The sequence below is a fragment of the Musca vetustissima genome, unplaced genomic scaffold (assembly GCF_032173495.1).
Source record: "Musca vetustissima isolate MV318-11 ecotype Yass unplaced genomic scaffold, APGP_CSIRO_Mvet_v1 utg6274, whole genome shotgun sequence".
In the NCBI taxonomy this organism is placed as follows: domain Eukaryota; kingdom Metazoa; phylum Arthropoda; class Insecta; order Diptera; family Muscidae; genus Musca; species Musca vetustissima.
The window spans coordinates 106939-126652 of record NW_026873949.1 but is presented as its reverse complement, the minus strand read 5'-3'; the positions used below and the strand labels follow the sequence as shown (position 1 = coordinate 126652).

The 19714-nt window shown below is 34.4% G+C and overlaps 4 protein-coding genes across 4 annotated transcripts; 2 read left to right on the top strand and 2 right to left on the bottom strand.

The window, feature by feature from the left end:
• Nucleotides 1-1689: 1689 nt before the first annotated feature.
• On the top strand, nucleotides 1690-9168 carry LOC133329368 (fibrinogen alpha chain-like). Its single transcript, XM_061537847.1, has 7 exons — nucleotides 1690-2651; nucleotides 5473-5673; nucleotides 5818-5989; nucleotides 8262-8393; nucleotides 8456-8643; nucleotides 8707-8893; nucleotides 8956-9168. Exons 1-7 carry the CDS (start codon nucleotides 1705-1707, stop codon nucleotides 9166-9168), a joined length of 2040 nt encoding a protein of 679 aa, XP_061393831.1. The 5' UTR covers nucleotides 1690-1704.
• Nucleotides 9169-13246: 4078 nt separating this feature from the next.
• On the bottom strand, nucleotides 13247-14440 carry LOC133329320 (nuclear pore glycoprotein p62-like). The gene has a single exon (XM_061537812.1). The coding sequence runs from the start codon at nucleotides 14438-14440 to the stop codon at nucleotides 13247-13249; it is 1194 nt and encodes a 397-aa protein (XP_061393796.1).
• A 792-nt stretch (nucleotides 14441-15232) lies between these two features.
• LOC133329308 (protein O-glucosyltransferase 2-like) lies at nucleotides 15233-17075 on the top strand. The gene is made up of 4 exons (XM_061537801.1): nucleotides 15233-15379; nucleotides 15426-16376; nucleotides 16596-16895; nucleotides 16959-17075. Exons 1-4 carry the CDS (start codon nucleotides 15233-15235, stop codon nucleotides 17067-17069), a joined length of 1509 nt encoding a protein of 502 aa, XP_061393785.1. The 3' UTR covers nucleotides 17070-17075.
• A 706-nt stretch (nucleotides 17076-17781) lies between these two features.
• Nucleotides 17782-19368, bottom strand: LOC133329297 (U3 small nucleolar RNA-associated protein 18 homolog). Its single transcript, XM_061537790.1, has one exon. The coding sequence runs from the start codon at nucleotides 19366-19368 to the stop codon at nucleotides 17782-17784; it is 1587 nt and encodes a 528-aa protein (XP_061393774.1).
• Between the last annotated feature and the right edge of the window lie 346 nt (nucleotides 19369-19714).

Here is a 19714-nt window from a genome sequence, read left to right as displayed (position 1 = left end):
CAGATTTATATATAGATCCCATATATAGTTTCTTCCGATTTCATGTAAATGGTGCACCAAAGTCCCTATATATTTTTCGATTTGCACGAAATTTGGCATAACGTACTGAATTGAGCCTAGAGTTATGTCTCTCAAGTTTCGTGAAAATCGGTCAAGATTTAGATATAGCTTTCATATATAGTTTCATCCGATTTTATGTAAATGGTGTACCAATGGCCCTATATATCTTTCGATTTGAACGAAATTTGGCACAGCGTACGGAATTAAGTCTAGAGTGATGTGTGCTTAGTTTCGTGAAAATCGGTTCAGATTTAGATATAGCTCCCATATATATTTTCGTCCGATTTAAGGTAAATGGTGCTCCAAAGTCGCTACATATCCCACGATTTGCACGAAATTTGGCACAACGTAGTGAATTAAGCCTAGAATAATGTGTGCTAAGTTTCGTGAAAATCGGTTCAGATTTAGATATAGCTCCCATATATATTTTCGTCCGATTTAAGGTAAATGGTGCACCAAAGTCCATATATATCTTTCGATTTGCACGAAATTTGGTACAGCGTAATGAATTAGGCCTAGAATAATGTGTGTTAAGTTTCCTGAAAATCGGTTCACATTTAGATATAGCTCCCATATATATTTTCGTCCGATTTCAGGTAAATTGTGTACCAAAGTGTCTATATATCTTTCGATTTGCACGAAATTTGGCACAGCATACTGAATTAAGCTAGAATGATGTGTGCTAAGTTACGTGAAAATCGGTTCAGAGTTAGATATAGGTCCCATATATAGTTTCGTACGATTTAAGGTAAATGGTGCAGCAAAGTCTCTATAAATAATCCGATTTGTACGAAATTTGGCACAGCGTACTGAATTCAGCCTAGACTGATGTGTACAAAGTTTCGTAAAAATCGGTTCAGATTTAGATATAGCTCCCATTTATATTTTCGTACGATTTAAGGTAAATGGTGCACCAAAGTCGCTACATATACCTCGATTTGCACGAAATTTAGCACAGCTTAGTGAATTAAGCCTAGAATGACGTGTGCCAAGTTTCGAGAAAATCGGGTCAAATTTAGATATAGCGCCCATATAATTTTTCGTCCGAGTTAAGGTAAATGGGGCACCAAAGTCCCTATATATCTTCCGATTTGCACGAAATTCGGCATAGGGTACTGAATTGGGCCCAGAATGATGTGTGTTAAGTTTCGTGAAAATCGGTTCAGATTTACATATAGCTCCCATATATAATTTCGTCCGATTTTTGGTAAATGGTGCACCAAACTCCTAATATTTGTCCGATTGACACGAAAGTTTGACGACTCTAAATCTGCCTTAATGAAATGAAACACAGCATAGGTTACAGAATATATGTACGGATTGATGTTAGTCGGTTCACATATAGATAAAGATGACATATTTAAGTTCGTTCAATTTTATGTCAATATGCCTTCGAAAGATGACGACTATTATGATATATATGTAGAATATACCAAATTGGTGAAGGGTATCATATAGTCGGCCCAGTCTGACATTACTACTTTCCTTACTGGTTTTTATTACTGAATTATTTGTTTAAATTATAATTTTATTTATTTTCTTTCTTCCAGAGAACAACAACTCCTCAACATCTTTGAGGTTATCATCAACACATTGGAAGGAAAATTAAAGCGCATCGATAATCTGGATAAATCTGTTGAACATATGATGAGACGTATGGAAATTTTGGATAATCGTGTATCGGATAATTTAATAAAAACCGATTCGGTGATATCGAAATTACGCTCCTTAGATGTGAAAATATCCAATGATATAATTGATTCAGCCACAGCTGCAGCATTAAATACCGAAACAAATCGTAGAACAGGAAGTAGTGGTCGTTCGGCTCGTACCTCTTCAGCATCGTCGACCATTCAATTAGACTCTCGTCTTGTATTGTTGGATCAAAAAGTCAGTGACATTGATTCGAAATTGGAGGGATTGAAAAATCAAATTGACAATAATCTGCTACAAGTTGATGAATTTAATGCCGAGGCTAGCGAAAAGAAACCGATTAGCATGAATGTCATTGAAATTACCAAGGCCATGAATGCCGAAGTGATGTCACATGTCTCGAATGAATTAAGTGAACTACGCGACACCACCGATAATATTGATAAAAAATTACAATTTCACATAAATATTGTATCGGAAAATGTTGGCCGTATGCTGCGTATGGTGGGTGATATTCACGAAGCTGTTGTCGATCATCATGCCGAATATAATAATGTAAATGCCACCACCACAGCTATGCCTTTGATTAAGTCAAGTAAAATTGATGCTCTTGTCAAGAAAATAAGTCCAATGGTATCGGTATCGGAAAAAATGGATGAAGTATGGGATGTTGTAGTGGGCACCAAGTCATCAGTTGATCATTTACTACCCAAATCGGATGCTTTGCTGACGCAGACACAACGTCAGGAACGCGCCATCGGTGAGATACATCAAGATCTGAAAACGAAGACAAATTTAATTATCAATAATTTGGATATGGTTGAGAAACGTTTGAAGAAACAAGAAGATGATGTTCAGTTGCTGGCTCAACGTCCGGTGCCAGCTGAATTGCTGATGGATCCAACAATTGATCGTTTGGTGGAATATGATCCGAATAGGTGGGTTTGTCTGTTTTTTTTTTTAATTTATTTTTTATTTAGGTTTTGGTTTAAACAAAGGTTGGTTGAATTGGTAAAAAAAACGAAATTGGAAAGTCTGGGGAAAGTTCGAATAAAGTACTGAGAAGTCTTTGGTTTATACTTTAAAATTGAAAATATGTTTTAGAAGGAATATATCTGAATTAACTTATAAAGGAAGCCTTAACATATCCTCATTAAAATCCATGAAAATTAAATAAGTTCACCTATGAAGATCAGCTGTTTCTTAAAGTTCCTCTCAAAATGTATTATTTTGAATTGAATTCACAGTATAAAAATGAAAACATACAAGCGAAATGCGTAATAGGGTTACCCAATAAAATACACTATTGTGAATTGAATTCGCAGTAATAACAGCTGATTATTATCAGGATCTATTAATAAGTTCATCCAGCTAAAAACATTCAGCTGTTTTTCTCAAATCTAATGTCAACAAGTTTGGACTTTGTTTACGTTTTTTAATGGAAGTCAATTCACAATAATGGAATTTGACAGCCAACTTGAAAGGCAGTTGATATCCAGCTGATCTCTCTGGATGACCTTATTTATATGTCTTGATTATTATAATAAGCCTCCTTATTATAATCCAAGGCCTATAAACTATCCCTGAAAGTTCAGCTGTTTTTCACGTTTACTGTCAAAAATCATTATTTTGAATTGAATCACAGAATGAAATGAATGGAAACAACAAAGTGAGACCTGTTGATAGCCTTACACCTTTTTATATGGCAAATTCTTGACATTAAACATGAGACCAAAAAGCTGCTTTTATAATTCCTAGATGACCTTATTAATAGTCCTTGACACAAATAATGAGGCCAGCTGTTCCTCAAGTTGCCTGTCAAAATAATTTATTGTGCATTGTTACTCCATAAAAAGACCAGTTCTATAAAGTGTGCAATTGGTCTTTTCCAAAAAGTCTAGCTAGTCTTCTATAAAATATTCTGTTTTGTCACCCAGGAAGTTCCGATATTTCTCAAGTTTACTGTCTGAATTTATTATTGTGAATTGAATTCACAGTATGAAAGAGTAAACAATCAAATAAGGTCTAATAATAGGCTCACACCAAGGCATATTAAAAAGGTCACCCTGGAAGATCAACTGCTTCTCAAGTTTGCCAAATTGTTGGCCCAAAATTTGAGAATGAACTGTTGTTTTCGCTTCCTGGTTGACCTTATTAATAGACCTTGACTCAAACAACAAGATCAGTTGCTTCTAAAGTTTTCTGTCAAAATATACTATTCTGAATTTAATGCACTAGGCCTATTAATAAGGTCATCCTAGAAGATCAACGGCTTCTGAAGTTAGCCAAATTGTTGGCATTAAACTTCAGAAAAAGCTGTCGAAGACCAGTTGGTCGTCTATTTGAAGATCTATTTAATCGTATATTAGAGTTGATCCTCTATTAGAAACCTAATTGATCTTCTATTAGAAGTCCAGTTGCTCCTCTATTAGACATCAGATTAATCGTCTATTTGAAATCCAATCAGTCGTCTATTAGAAAATTATTCTATTAGAGTTATGTCGTCCGTCTTTCAATCCCAGCTAGTCTTCAGTTATAAGTTCAATTGTTTGTTTATTGGAATCTATTAGAGAAGTCCTGTTGTTTTCTAATGTAAGTCCAGTAAGTCTTCCATATGAAGCCCAAATGATATTCCATAGCAAGCTCGTTGACCTTCTATTAGTACTCCATTCAGATCCTTTATTATTAGGCCCTCGATAACTATAAATCAATACCTATTAGTAAGGTCCAAAGCCTACTAATAGACCAGCTGGATATCAGCTGACTTTTAAGTTTGCTGTCAAAAAGTCATTATTGTGAATTGGCTTCCTTTATGAAAACGTAAACAAAAGCCAAATTTTTGACATTAGACTTGAAAGGAAACAGCTGACTTTTGTTAGCTGGTTGACCATATTAATAGATCTTGGTCCAAATTTTTGACATTAGACTTGAGAAAAACATCTGACCAATGCCTATAAATAAGATCGTTTTCTAATGTAAGTCTAATGGGTCTGCCATAAGAAGCCCAAAGGATATTCCTTGTTTAATATAAATTATCAACCATTCACAATAACACATGAGAAAATGTATTAATTCACAATATACATTTCAAAGATTTAAAACTCTAATTACTTGAAAGAAAACAGCTGACATTCGTTAACTGGTTGACCATATAAATATATCTTGGTCCAATTGTATGACATTAGACTTGAGAAAAACAACTGACCAAGACCTATAAATAAGGTCGTCCAGGGAGACCAATTGGATATCAGTTGACTCTAAAGTTTACTCTCAAAATTCAATATTATGAATTGATTTCCAATATCAAAACGTAAACAGAAGCCAAATTGTTGACATTAGACTTGAAAGAAAAGAGCTGACTTTCGTTAGCTGGTTGACCATATTAATAGATCTTGATAAGGTCACCCTGGATGACCTTATTATTTATTAACTAAAAGCCTTGCCCAGAAGCAGCTGTTCTTCCTCGATTAGCTTATTAATAGGCCTTGAGCTTTCAAAAAAATCTGTCTTAATCTGAAATAAGAATCTCTTTTTTACTCATTCATATTTGACTTTATTCGAATTTTCCTTTATTACTCTGAAAAAAAATTCCAAAAATGTTACCCCTACACAAATCTCTTTTCTACCTCTACCCTAAACCTTGTTTTTTTGGGGTAACTATCGGTCAAAACAACATACCTACCTACCTTTAAACCACAATTTATACACAACAAATAACTGTATTTACATTTTGATCCAAAAATACCTATCCTATCGTAGATACTCCGTCATAGATGATTATACCGTACAAAGTAGTAGTTCCACAACAACAACATCAGCTCAAACAACACCCTCAACTGCTTCATTGGGAGCAACAACACCCACACCAACCTCAACACATTCTTCTTCTTCATCATCGTCCTCCTCGTCTTCTACTTCCTCTTCCTCCTCCTCCTCCTCTTCTATTTCTTCTTCGTCCTCATCGGTAATTACCACACCCTCTGTAGTATTGGCTTCTTCCTATCAATCCTCGGGTACATTTGCCTCTACCACCCCAATACCCACAACAAATGCTGCAGGTGTTAATTTTAATCAAACTTCGTCATCCTCTGCTTCTTCATCGACAACCACGGCAAGCAGTACATCATCATCTTCATCGTCAACATCGCAAACGACTTCGTCATCTTCAAAACCTCTGTCGCGTAAAGGTGGCATCATATTCCCCAGTGTCAAGAACAAACCATCGGTGGTGAATAATACATTCACCACAGATATATTAACCATAAAGGATGTTAAGGTGAGTTGAAAAAAAATATATATTTTTTTTAATTTAAGGGATTTCCAAAAAATATATATTAAAAATTCTATTCTATTGGGTGCAATTTTTACCAAAATTCCAGTTGGTATTTTATAAAAAACCAGCCCTCTTGGTATTCTATAAAGAAGCTAATAGATCATCTGGTATCTCATATTGCCTACTTTGACTTCCTCCATAGTCCTCTATGGGAATCCATGTTGGCCTTCTTCTTTATTAGGAACCCATTTTACACTCCCATTAGAATCCCAATCGGTGTTAAAATCATAATGCAATTGTTCTTCTATTTATGATATCCTATTTGAATCCTAGTTGGACTCTTATTTGAATCTCAGTTGGTATTTTGTTAGAAGTCAATTTGGTTTCCTATTAGATGTTTGGTTTGTCTTCTCTAGAAGTCCTTTTTATCCTTTATTAGGAACCATTTGGTGGTTCAATTGACCTTCTATTAGAATTCCATTTAGAGTCCCATTAGAATCCCAATCGGTCTTATACTCGTAATGCAATTGATCTTCTAGTTTTGATATTCTATTGGAATCCTAGTTGGACTTTTATTGGAATCTGAGTTGGTATTTTATTAGAAGCCAAGATAGTTTCCTATTAGACGGCTATTATCATTTCTCTAGAAGTCGATTTGATCCTCTATTAGAAACCTATTTATGTATCTATGAACAGCTCAACTGGTCTTCTATTAGAATTCCATTTAGTCTCCTATTAGAAGCTCAGTTGGTAATTTATATCAAATCCAATTTGCCATCTATTTGAGTCCCACTTGGTCTGCTATTAAAAGTCCAGATGGTATTTTATAAGGAGTTCAATTGGTAATCTATTTAAGTCCCAGTTCATATCCTATAAGAAATCCAGTTGCTCTCTTATTAGAATTACATTTGATCTCCTATTAGAAGCCCTGTTATATTCTATTAAAAGCCCAGTTGGTATTCTATAAGAAATCCAATTGATCATATATTTAAGTCCTAGTTCATCTCCTATTAGAATTCCAGTTGTTTCTATAAGGAATCCAATTAGTCATATATTTAAGTCTCAGTTGATCTATTACATTTCCAGTTGGTATTCTTTAAGGAATCCAATTGATCATCTATTTCAGTCCTAGTTTATTTCCTATTAGAACAATTGTGGATCTCTTTTTGGTACTTTATATGGAATCTTGGTCATCTATTTGAGTTCCAATTGATCTGCTATTAGAAGCCCAATTGATATTTTATGAGGAATTCAATTGGCAATCTATTTAAGTCCCTGTTCATATCCTATTAGAAACCCAGTTGCTCTTATATTAGAATCATATTTGGTCTTCTTTTAGAAGCCATGTTGAATCCTATTAAAAGCCCAATTAGCATTCTATTGGAACTCTAATTGGTCTTCCATTAGAATTCCCATTGATATCCTATTTAAAAGTCCAGTTGTTATCCTATAAGAATCCAATTAGTCATATATTTAATTCCCATTTGATCTCCTATCACAATTCCAGTTTGTATTCTTTAACAAATCCAAATACAATTGATCGTCTATTTCTTCGCAGTTTAATTCCTATTATAACACTAGTGGCCCTCTTTTCATAAGCATATTTGGACCTCTATTAGAAACCCACTCGCTCTTCTTGGTCCCAATCGGACTTCAGTTAGAAATACTGTTGGTCTTTGTAAATCCAATTGATCTTCTATGAAAAGGGCATTTGGAATCCTATAAAAAACACAGTGGGATATTCTATTAGATGTCACTTTGGTACTTAATAAGAAGTCCAATTGTGTCTCCTATTATAAGCCCAGTTGGTTTTTCTATTAGACCGCAGTCGGAATTTTATTAGAGACACATTTGAAAAATCCAATTTGTTCTTATATGAGAAACGCAGTTAGAATCCTTCTTCTATTCAATTTGACGCCCAGCTGATCTCTTATTAGAAGCTCCGTTTAACTTTCTTCCTTCCCATTTGAAGCCCAGCTGATCTCCTATCAGAATCCGATTGAACTTCTACGCAATTCACTTGAAAACCATTTTTGTTTTTATATCAGAAGTCCCGTTGGTCTTCTATTAGAATCCCAGCAAGTCTTCTATTGATAGTCCAATTGGTATTTTATTAGAAGTCCAGTTACTTTCCGATTAGAAAGCTGTTTGTCTTCATTTAAAAACTCATTCGGATTTCAATAAGAATCCCAGTTGATTTTCTTTTTTCCTTCTCTTCTTTAACCTCTACTACCACAGAGTCAATTAAATTTCCTCATTTTTTTCCTCCTTCCAGGGTTTCTCTTGCGTTGATTTATTAAACGCCGGCATGAAACAATCCGGGGTATTCTATTTGCAAATACGTGGTACCACCTATTGGTTTTTGAAGGTATTCTGCGAGCAGGAAATCGCTGATGGCGGTTGGACGGTAAGCACATCATTCTCTTAAATTATTCCAAAAAATATTAAAAATTATACCTCTCATTCTAGGTCATACAAAGACGTGATGATTTCGGTGAGCCACGAGAAAATTTCAATCGTGATTGGGCAGATTACAAAAACGGATTTGGCGATCCAGCCAAGGAATTTTGGTTGGGCAATGAGAACATCTATATGTTAACGAATAATGAAGATTATATCTTGAGAGTTGAGCTGGAAGATTTTGAAGGCAATAAGAGGTTAGTATAATAAATTGGTTAATATTACTTTATTAAATTTTATTCCTCCCTCCTCCTCCCCAGATATGCTCAATATGCCCACTTTAAAATCCATTCGGAAGCTGATTATTATAAATTGGAAATCGATGGTTATGAGGGTAATGCTGGTGATTCCTTAAATGATCCCTGGTATGGTTCGAACAATAGCCCCTTCTCAACATATAATCGGGATAATGATCGATCATCGTTGAATTGTGCCAGTATGCTGAAGGTAAGAGAGATATTTGAATAAAAATATGATTTGTATTTGAAATTAATGTTCTATATTTACAGGGCGGTTGGTGGTGGAAGTCATGCGGCCGAGGCTTGAATGGTTTGTATTTACACGATCCCCAAGATTTAACTGCCCGCCAGGGTATTGTTTGGTTCCGCTGGCGCGGTTGGGATTATACCCTCAAGAAGGCCACAATGATGATAAAACCGCGTGGTCCCCAACCCATGGGTTCAAACTCAGCATCGTCATCATCATCGGCGGGTTCAGCGTAAAAGTTATAAAGCTCGCCCTACTAACTACTATCCACTATTTAAACAAAAAGCGAAACAAGAGAAGATTATTATTATTTTTTTTAATTTGTAAAAAAAGGCACAAAACTCATACAAATCATCTTATTTTCGAAATCGAAACAAAATTATTATTATTTATAAAAACAACTCGCACACACTTTTCATAAAAACATTAATTCCATTTCGATACGAATTGTTAAACAATTGCGAAAAAAATCATAAAAAGAATTACAAATTCAAATACTCATTTCTTAATACCACTGCCGCAAACACCCTCCCCCATTACATACACAAAGATATAAACCAATCAAAAGTAAACAAAAACAACAACAACAAAACAAAAAACGTTGCTTGTTTCATAGCGAATTATTTTTTTAAATATGTTTTTTATTATAATTTTGTTTTTATTTTTTATTATTATTCCATTTTTTCATTTTGTTATGTTTTAAAGTTTATTAACTTATTATATCATTTCTTTTATACATATCCATACATATACATACACACAAAGGCATGCACACTTATTCTATTGTATATCCACTTGCACATTATTTAAATTATCTAAATTCGTATGTTTAAAAAATATCAATAGCCCTTCACTATATACATATATAAATTTTGAGAAATTCAGGAATTGGAATAGACGGAAATATACTTTTCATTACAACAAAAACAATGTGGAAGTAATAAGATAGAATTAAAATGTCAATGATTGAGTATTGCCACCTTCAAGAGAAGTTATGTAGAAGTCAATTTGGTCTCCTATTAGAAGTCCAGTGGGAATTCTATAAAGGATCCCAGTTGCTCTCTTATTAGAATCCCACATGACCATCTATTAGAAGTCCCATTAGATTTCTATTAGATCCCAGTCTATTAGAGACGCAGTTGGTCTTTATGAATCAAATTGGTCTTATATGAGAAGCGCAGTTGAAAACCTCCTTATTTTTCTATTAAAGGTCACTTTGGTCTTAAATTAGAAGTCAATTTGGTCTCCTACTAAAAAAAAACATTTGATTTTCCATTAGTATCCAAATGGGATTGTCTTTGAGTACCTAGATGATCTCCTTTAGAAGTCCACAGCTCATATCTTACTAGAAACACATTTGGTCTTCTATTAGAAACCCTGTCGGTATTTTATTATAAATTCAAGAGGCCCAGTTGGACTTCTATTAAATCCGAGTTGATCTTCTAAAGGGAATCCAATTGGTGTTCACTTTGAGTCTCAGTTGATCTTTTATTGGATGCTCATTACAGCTTCTACGAGAGGCCCAATAGGCATATTATTATATCTAATTGGTCTTCAATTGAAAACCATTTTGGTCCCCCAACAGAAGTCAACTTGGCGCTCTATTACACTCCCAGCTGGTATTTTATATTTTACGAATATTCCAGACATTCACAAATAACTTACAAGTCGTCCCATCAATCAACAGAAATTATTTAATCTTCAATGAAAATTCTAATTGATCTTCTATTGAAAAATCAGCCAGTACTCTCTTAGAGTCACATTTGGACTACTTTTAATATAAATTTGACATCCTATTAGTATTCTAGTTGAAGTATTATTAAAATCCTAGTTGGTCTTCTGTTGGAAGGGCCCCTTGGTTTATAAACTAACTTGGTCTTCTGTTAATAGTAAAACTTGGAGGAAAATCTTAAGTAAATATATAAAAAAGCCTACGTATAATTAACCTTCTATGAACGGACCAATCGATCTTCTTTAGAAGTGTACTTGGTTTTTATTAGAATTAGAGTACCATTTGGATCCAACTTGGTCTTCTATTTAAAGTTCACTTGGTTTGTTATTAGCTTTGCTATTGTCTTATATATAAAAATACCTATTGACCTTCTTATAGAGATCTTAATGGCAATATATTTACAAATTGACTTTATATTTAAATTATTTAATAGGCTATTAAATATTTGAAGTATTTTGATGGATTTCATTAAATTTTTTAAGATCTTCAGCTGTAAGTAAGGCTATTACAAATTTTCCACATTTAAGTCCAAGTATTCTAGGACCAAATACTTTTCAGGTAATTTGGAGATGGATTTTCAAACATTCGACCGATTATTTGTCCGTCTTGTTGGCTGTTGCCCAAAACTCAGTGCATTTCTTATAATGTTACCAAATCTAGATCGAGTCCGAATATGTCAACATCGCTATATTATTTTGGTACCTCCCTTACAAAGGGCCAACACTTTGATCCGATGTGTCTCAATCTGTGTATATCATTGTTATTCTAATAACTAATAGCCTTCGAATCGCAATCCAATAGAAATACTACAGTCCTCTTTAGAATGGACTAATGAAGTTCAAACTTAATCCTATTCAAAAGTATCTTGCAAAGCATTACATTTTTTTTATAAAATATACTATGATATAGTCTGATTTGCTTTTTTATCGTTTTTTGTAATTCCAATTCTTTTCTTTTTATTTAACCGAATTCTATTAGAAACACAAAAAATCCACACAACCCTTTTTCCAAAATGCAAGCCAACACTTACACCCACACAACAAAGCTGTAATTATTCGTTATAAATTCATAAATTATTTGTAAAAAAAAACACAAAAATCGATATTACATTAATTGTTAAATGATTTCAAAATTGCATTCATTATTATTATGCTACTATTTTATTATTATCATTATTATTTTTATTTTTTTTACGCACATTTTTCCCCACAAAAAAAAAATGATTTCCCAATTCTAATGTAAATATATTTTTTCTTCGCTTTTTATTTTTGTTATTTACTACAACTATATTGTAATTGGAAACAAACAAAATGATATGAATAACAAAAAATATATATCTATAATTTTTTTATTCATATATACAAAACTGTTGTCTTCCAGATTTTTGATTTTTTTGTTTTGTTCATTAATTCATATAATCATCATCCGCATTACAATCATTCAAACACAAAAATCAAACAACAATAACAAGAAAAACAAATCATAATTAGTAGTTAAATTCTGTATAAAAAAACATGATGTGAATAAGAGAACCCAAACAACTGCAACAACAATAATCACAATTTGTAAAACAAATTAGTATTCTTAAGAGATTCTTTGTAGTTAAAAACAACAAAAAGAGGTTAATACAAATAAAATAAAGGAAAAAAATATTAAAATTTGTTTTTATTTTTAATATAGTTTAATTTTTTTCCGCGCCTTATGTTTCTTTTGAATTCTTCCCAAATATATTCGTTTAAAAATCCAAGCCTATGTTTTGAAGCGCCTAAAAATAGGCTTTGAACTTCAACATTTCTAGATTATTGATTTATTTCAATGTATGGCGGCAACACTGGCAAATGCATGTGCATATCGCCATCTATTGATATGCATAATTAAAAATCTATTGATACGCATAATTAAAAATCGTATGGTAGCTTTAATGTGATATCGAGTGAATCATATTTGTGTAAGCTTTAGCAATACAAATTGTATTAGAATTGTATAAATTCTGCGCTTTAAATCAAAGACTGTTGTGCATAAATACAGCTTATAAATATATGATCACATTAAGGCTGCAATAAACGTTCATATTTTATATTATGTTCCAAATAAAAATTCCTACAAATTTATCAACACAATGGCTTCAGATGTGCTTCAAACAATACCATTCAAATCCGAATAAAATCGGCCTTGAATTGTGTGAAAATATCGGTTTTTATTATTTAAAGACGTGAGAAGTCGAGACTTTTCAGCTTTCGCTTTGCGATTTTCAATCATGCGTATCAATAGATGGCGCTATTCACATGCATTTGCCAGTGTTGCCGCTATACTTTAAAATAAAGGGCTGATTTAGAAATATTGAATTTCAAAGCATACTTTTAGGCGCTTCAAAGCAAATCTGGTTGGACATTATTTCACCCTCAGAATAATATTGACGATAAACTTACTGTTCGTTGCTGACCTGAACATTCAACCCTTTCAACATTTTCCATATTAATTAATATATTTTATTGAAATCAATTACATATAAATATACAATTCAAAAACACAAAAAAATGTAATACGACTTCTCGCACAAACTCTGCCGTCCGTCACCTATCCTAATTATAATAAGCTGAACGGAATGACCTCTCCGAATCTCGTTTAAATGTCTCGTGCATTTTTGTTATATCTTCCAGTTTGTTGCCAATATTCGATGTACTCTGTTCGATCCATTGCAGAGAACTCATATGGGCATTTAGAATTTTACCAATCTGTATAATTGGATCTGTATTATCCTGACACTTATTGGATTCATTCAGATTATCAATAATCTCTTTGAGATCTTCCGACATTTGCTTTAGCTGGGTATCTAGATTTTCAACCATCAGGTAAGTTTGTGATCTTTCAACATCAACTTGTGGTATTTTCATGAATTCCTTTTGCAGTGGTACAATACTTTCTTCCAATTCCTTGTGTTGTGTTGCAATAAATTCCAATTCTTGTTCTAAGGTCTGCTGATCGGCTTTTACCTTTTGTACTGCATCATTTAGATCCAAAATCTTTTGATTGTTGCTGATGAGAACCTTATCCCAGGCATTGATTTGTGTCGCCTGATCGGTAAAGACTTTTTCTTGTTCTTCCAATTCTAGGGTCCATTTATTGATGTGTTCTTCCAATTGATTGTAGGTTAGCTGTGAGGCATTGGCCACGGCCGAGGAATCTGTGGTTTTTGTGGCGGTAGTTAGACTGGCAAAACCTCCGGTTGCTGGTGGTTTAGAGGTCACGGTGGCCGTTGCAGCTGTTGTTGCTGCGGCTGTTGACAGGCCGGTTCCTGTGGTACTGGACGACTGTGCCGTGGTTGCGGCTGCCGTTGGAGCTCCAAATGAGAAGCCACTTGTTAAAGGCGCAGCTGCTGCGGGTTGTGTTGCTGCCGCCGTCGTTGTAGATGCTGCGGATGTGGTTGTTGCAGCTGGGGCCGCTCCAAAGCCACCAAAACCTCCAGTGCCAAGGCTTGGAGTGGCCGCCGTTGTAGTTGCAGATGCAGCTGGTGGAGTACCAAAGCCAAAACTGGTACCACCTCCTAAACCACCCAATGATGGTGTTGCAGTGGCTGGAGCGGCGCTTGTTGCTGCTGTTGTGGTGGCAGCTGCCCCACCAAATCCAAAACTTAATGGTTTTGCAGCTCCAGCATCACCACCACCAGTCGCGCCAAAACTAAAACTTGGTTTTGCTGGTTGTGCAGCGGCGGTGTTGGCACCAAACGAAAATCCTCCAGTTGTAGCCGCTGTTGTGGTTGGTAATTGAAAACTCATGGTAGATATATTTTCTGAGTAATTGTAGTTTTATTATCTTTAAATTTTAATTAAATCGATCCGGCTTCTAAGTGAGTTTCGCTGTTGTTTTGCTATTGACAATCGACACGAGCAGAGTGACAATGTTGCCAGATCGCAGGGGAAGTGAATTTGCGAAATAGTTTTACAAGCACACATTGAAAACGCCAAGCGTTGAGCGAAATTCATGATATGGCGGTTTCCACAAAATCATAATTGGGGTCCTATAAAAATAGGTTGTTGGTGCAATGATGAATTAATTTAATTAAAAATAAATTTATAGGCGCCTTTATATGTCAACCAAAATGTTTTTAAAATTTCCACGCTTTGGTATTTTCATTTTATTCCTTCCTTTCTCCTTCACTCTCTCTCTCAGTGAAAATAACTGACAACCCGAACTGGAAATAAAAAAAGAGGCACATCATTCACAGTGCATGGTTAACACAAAAGAAGAATAATATACAAACATGAATTAATACTTCAAAACTATAATATATAAACATGTAACAAGTTTTTAGAAAATTAAATAAATTAAAAAATCATTACATCTTACTGCCAGCCACACTTCCACTCTCTACAAATTGTTTTGTGTAAATAACAGTTGCAATACCACCTGGCAATGCTGACACTAGTCAAACACACCATTCATTGTGATTAGCTGCATAGGTTAAGAAAGAAGAAGAATATGTAAATAAAAAAATACATACTTTTTTCTTACGAAAAAAATTCAGTTTTTTCTAACCGATCCACCGCTCTAAACATATTGGCTATATCATGAAATTACTCATATTTATATTAACTATTGCAATTGCACAATGTCACGCCAGTCCCAAGCTGGTCGACCCCACAAAAACCACCGTTTATGGCAGCGGTTTGGAACCGGATAAAATTGTATTACCGGCTAGATTTTTCTATATACATGCAGCTGGAGATGATGGAGTAATGTAAGTGAAATCGCCAACATTAGATTTTATTTTTTAATAATTTCAATTCTTCTAGGTTCAATGAATCTCCGCCCCTAAATTTTGATGTACAAATAGATGGCAAATCACCACACGGCCCATGTCGTTCCAAAGTGGATTTGATTAATCGTGGTGATGGCTCTTTCATTGCCCGTTATAGCATTATCAGCGATTGGTGTGATAAAATGATTATCAATGTACGCTATAATGGTTCCCATGTAGCTAAATCACCATATTATATACGCGACTTGGTCTATTCGGAAAAGTGTTATTGTCCAAGAGATCTGAATATTTGGCTAATCGATAATGAATGTAAATCGGCCACTCAGGAAGATCAAATTGTAAGCGATTTACATTCCTTTAAGAGGGTCAACTTTAGTATGATCCGCGATAATCTCATTAAGAGATACAACCAACCGGAGAGCGTATCGCTGTGCCATTATGTCGTGAAGGATCAACAAATTTGGCGTAAATGTTACGGCAAATATGATGGCTTTAAAATGTTTATGGATGCCACACTCTTAGCATTAGGCCGTGTTGTTGCCTTGCCCGATATGGAATTCTTTTTGAATTTAGGTGATTGGCCATTGTCACGTAAGGGTGGTCAACAACGTACTTCAGGGCCGTATCCGATATTTTCATGGTGTGGCAGTGATGATTCTTATGATATAGTATTACCCACCTATGATTTGACGGAATCGACGGTGGAAAATATGCAACGTGTATCGTTGGATGTGTTGTCGGTGCAACGTGAAAAATATCCATGGTCGAGTAAAGTTGATAAATTATTCTGGAGGGGTAGAGATTCGCGTAGAGAACGTTTAGATTTGATTGCTTTGGGCCGCAAACACTCGGATAAAATTGACGCTGCTTTAACGAATTTCTTCTTTTTCCGCGATGAAGAACATAAATATGGACCCAAAGTACCGCATATCAGCTTTATGGAATTCTTTAAGGTGAGAATCGGGAAAATATTTTCAAAATGAATTAAAATTGAAAGAAAATATTAGTTACCAGGTTCTACGTGGGATCGTTTAAAACAACTGTGGTTTTAAATCTTGTAATGTAGACAAATCCGTAATATGAACCGTTCAAAAATATTTTTTTCGCTACTTCAATGACCCATAGATCTAATAATTTCTTTAATAATTATATTCTTCTTTATTTCCTTTCAGTACAAATATCAACTCAACATCGATGGCACTGTGGCTTCATATCGTTTACCCTATCTTCTGGGCGGTGGATCCACAGTTCTCAAACAAAGCTCGCCATATTATGAACATTTCTATCACAAACTAAAGGGTCATAAACATTATCTACCCATTAAGAGGGATTTATCTGATCTCGTTGAAACCATAACATGGCTAAGAGAAAACGAAGACAAAGCTTTGGAGCTGGCAAAAAATGCTCGAGAATTTGTCAACTCAAATCTTACGCCCAGACACATTTATTGTTACCACATGGCTCTGTTTAAGGTGGGTATTTTCAAAACAACAACAAATTTAAAATAATATTGAAATAAATGTATTCTTCTACAGGAATGGAGTCAACGTCTAGTCTCACCTGTCATGGTTCTACCCGGCATGGAAAAACTTGAACAAACCCACAGTTGTAGTTGCAAAGAAACTCATACTCGTGATGAACTGTAATCTCGTATTTTAAATAATTAAAGTATTTATTTCAAAACATCATTCCCATCCATTATCAAAACGAAAAAAATACTCTTAGATGAATATACATTGATTGCTTTTATGAATCTATTTTATATACAAATGATATTTATTTATATATAAAAAAATATATGATGCCATATACACTCAAATTCACTCTATATAGAAAATAGGCAAACAAAAACGAAACATTGTAGAACGTGTTTTTTTATAAAGTCTAGCAAAAACTAAAAAAACAAAAAATGAACGGTAAAAAACTCGAATATATTTTTGAACCATATAAATATATTTGTATTTAGCACACTTTTTGCACAAATTTTAGATTTTGAGAATCTCATAGTTTTTTGTAAAAAAAAAAATAAAGTGAATATGAAAAAAATACCTTCTTTTTATTGTTTTAATACTATTGTGGAATTATGAAACAGTTTCAAATTAAACAGCTATTTGTTCCAAACTTTAGGTCCAGCTCAAAGTATTAACCGCTAAAGTGGCTAGAAATATTACCAATAAATTTGATGATAAGTGAGTATAATATTTCTGTTGATTTAGGTAACTCTCCTTTTCTAATAAAAGACTTCCACGCATTTACTTAACAAACTTTTATTTTAAAAAATAATGATAAAAAATACACACACGCAATATATATTTCATTAATATACATAATTCCAATTTCATTTCACTCATGATTTCACTAATAATTTTTAAAATGCTTAAGTCTAAACAGAGGACACTCCTTATTATTACCCATCGCCAAATAGGCAGAGTGTGGTGAAAATTCCATACATCTAACATTACCAATTTTCGGCATAAACCCGGGGAAATTAGCATATACCGTACCGGATGGGAAATGTGCCAATTTCAAAGCATTCGGAACGCGACTTGAAGCGAATCCCAATAACTCCGAACTATGATTGAATTTAACACAGCTAATAGCAGTGGTTAGATTGAGAAAACTTTTTATGGGCAACGGTGTCTGAGTTTGCATAACATTTTCAAAATCATAAACATTGACAACACCTTCCATACTGCCGGTGGCCAAGAGACGTTGATTTGGTGCCAAATCCATTGCCTTGCCGGCAATACAACCATCATCGAGGAATCGATGTTCCAAACGCTGTTGCCTCATTGAAAATACACAGACATTGGCCGAATCACTGCTCACAATCAGTCTCTGTGAATCGTTCGTGAAACAAATGGAAGCAACATTATCGTTTTGTTTCAGGGAAGCAATAATTTCAAAGGTTTTGGCTTCTTGTATGTGGATTTCACCACAACGTCCGGCCGATACCAAATAACGACCGCAAGGAGATATTGTAAAATTATTCAGATTTCCACTATTCTTACGCAGACTATAGCGGGTCTCCTTTGCAGTCATTAGGTCATATAAATAGGCATAGTGCAACGTTGAACCGAACACAGCCTTTGTGCCGCAGGGTAACAGACGGGCACACTTAATGGGGAAATTGGGTATGTGAATATTATGGAGCTTATCATTTTGTGTACCATCGATGGCATAAATGGAAGCTATACCCTTATCACCTGCCACCAAGGCGGCCGTACTGGTCGGATGAAATTGTATACTATTTACGTTACCCTCAGCATAGGTGGCACGATTAACATCTTTCATCCTTTTGGCACTTATATGTTTATCCGGTAAAATGCCTTCTGGTGGTTTATTGAGAAAACCCACTGTCCTCAGTAGATCATCATCATCTCCCTCATCATCCGAGTGTTTGGCTTTATCTTTTTCATCCAAATTTGCCCATTTCGGTTGGTTGACAATACGGGTAAAGCGTGCAGTCAAATGTTCCTTATATGTCTTATCCAGCTTCAAATGATCCAAGGGACCAGTGTGTTTGGTTTCCTTTTTCACGTCACCCAATTGTATAGCTTCATCGTCTTCATCAACCCATACTGGTTTACGTTTTTTCTTTTTGCCGGTACTACTCTCGTCCTCCTTGTCATCACCTTCATCATCGCCTTCTGATTGTGTATCACTCTCCTCTGCCTTGGCCTTCTGACCCACCGCCCTTTTAAGATTCTTCAATAGCTTATCTTTATCGCCAAATAAAACTTTATCCATGGGAACCTCTAAAGGTCCACTTGTTTCCACATTGTTTTTGTTCTTTCCGTCTTTATTTTCACTGTTTTGATTGGACTTCTCCTCCTCTTCGTCGACATCTTGTTCGTTGGTTTCTTCCTCTTGCTCCTTTTCACGATATTCAGCAATGAGTTCATTTAACTCTTGCATATCATCACTAAGCTCATCGTCACTCATTTTTTATTCGATTTTTTAATAAAAAGTTATAGAAAAAATATTAAATAAAACCGCACCAATTCAATCACTCAGTCACACGTGTAGCACAATGTTTACAAGTTGAATGTTGCCAGATGAAAATAATTGATATGCATCCCATTAAGATATTTATATTAAAGTGGGTACACACCATGCAAAAAAAAAGTTGACAGTTTTTATTATGTTAATTTTTTACACGGAATATCAAGGTTTTTGAGATGAATAATAACAAAGTAAGTATATAGACATGGTCCATTTATACAATATAGTTTCAAGAAATCATATTTTTTATAAATTCAGTTTTAAATGTATTAAAATTTTAGAATTG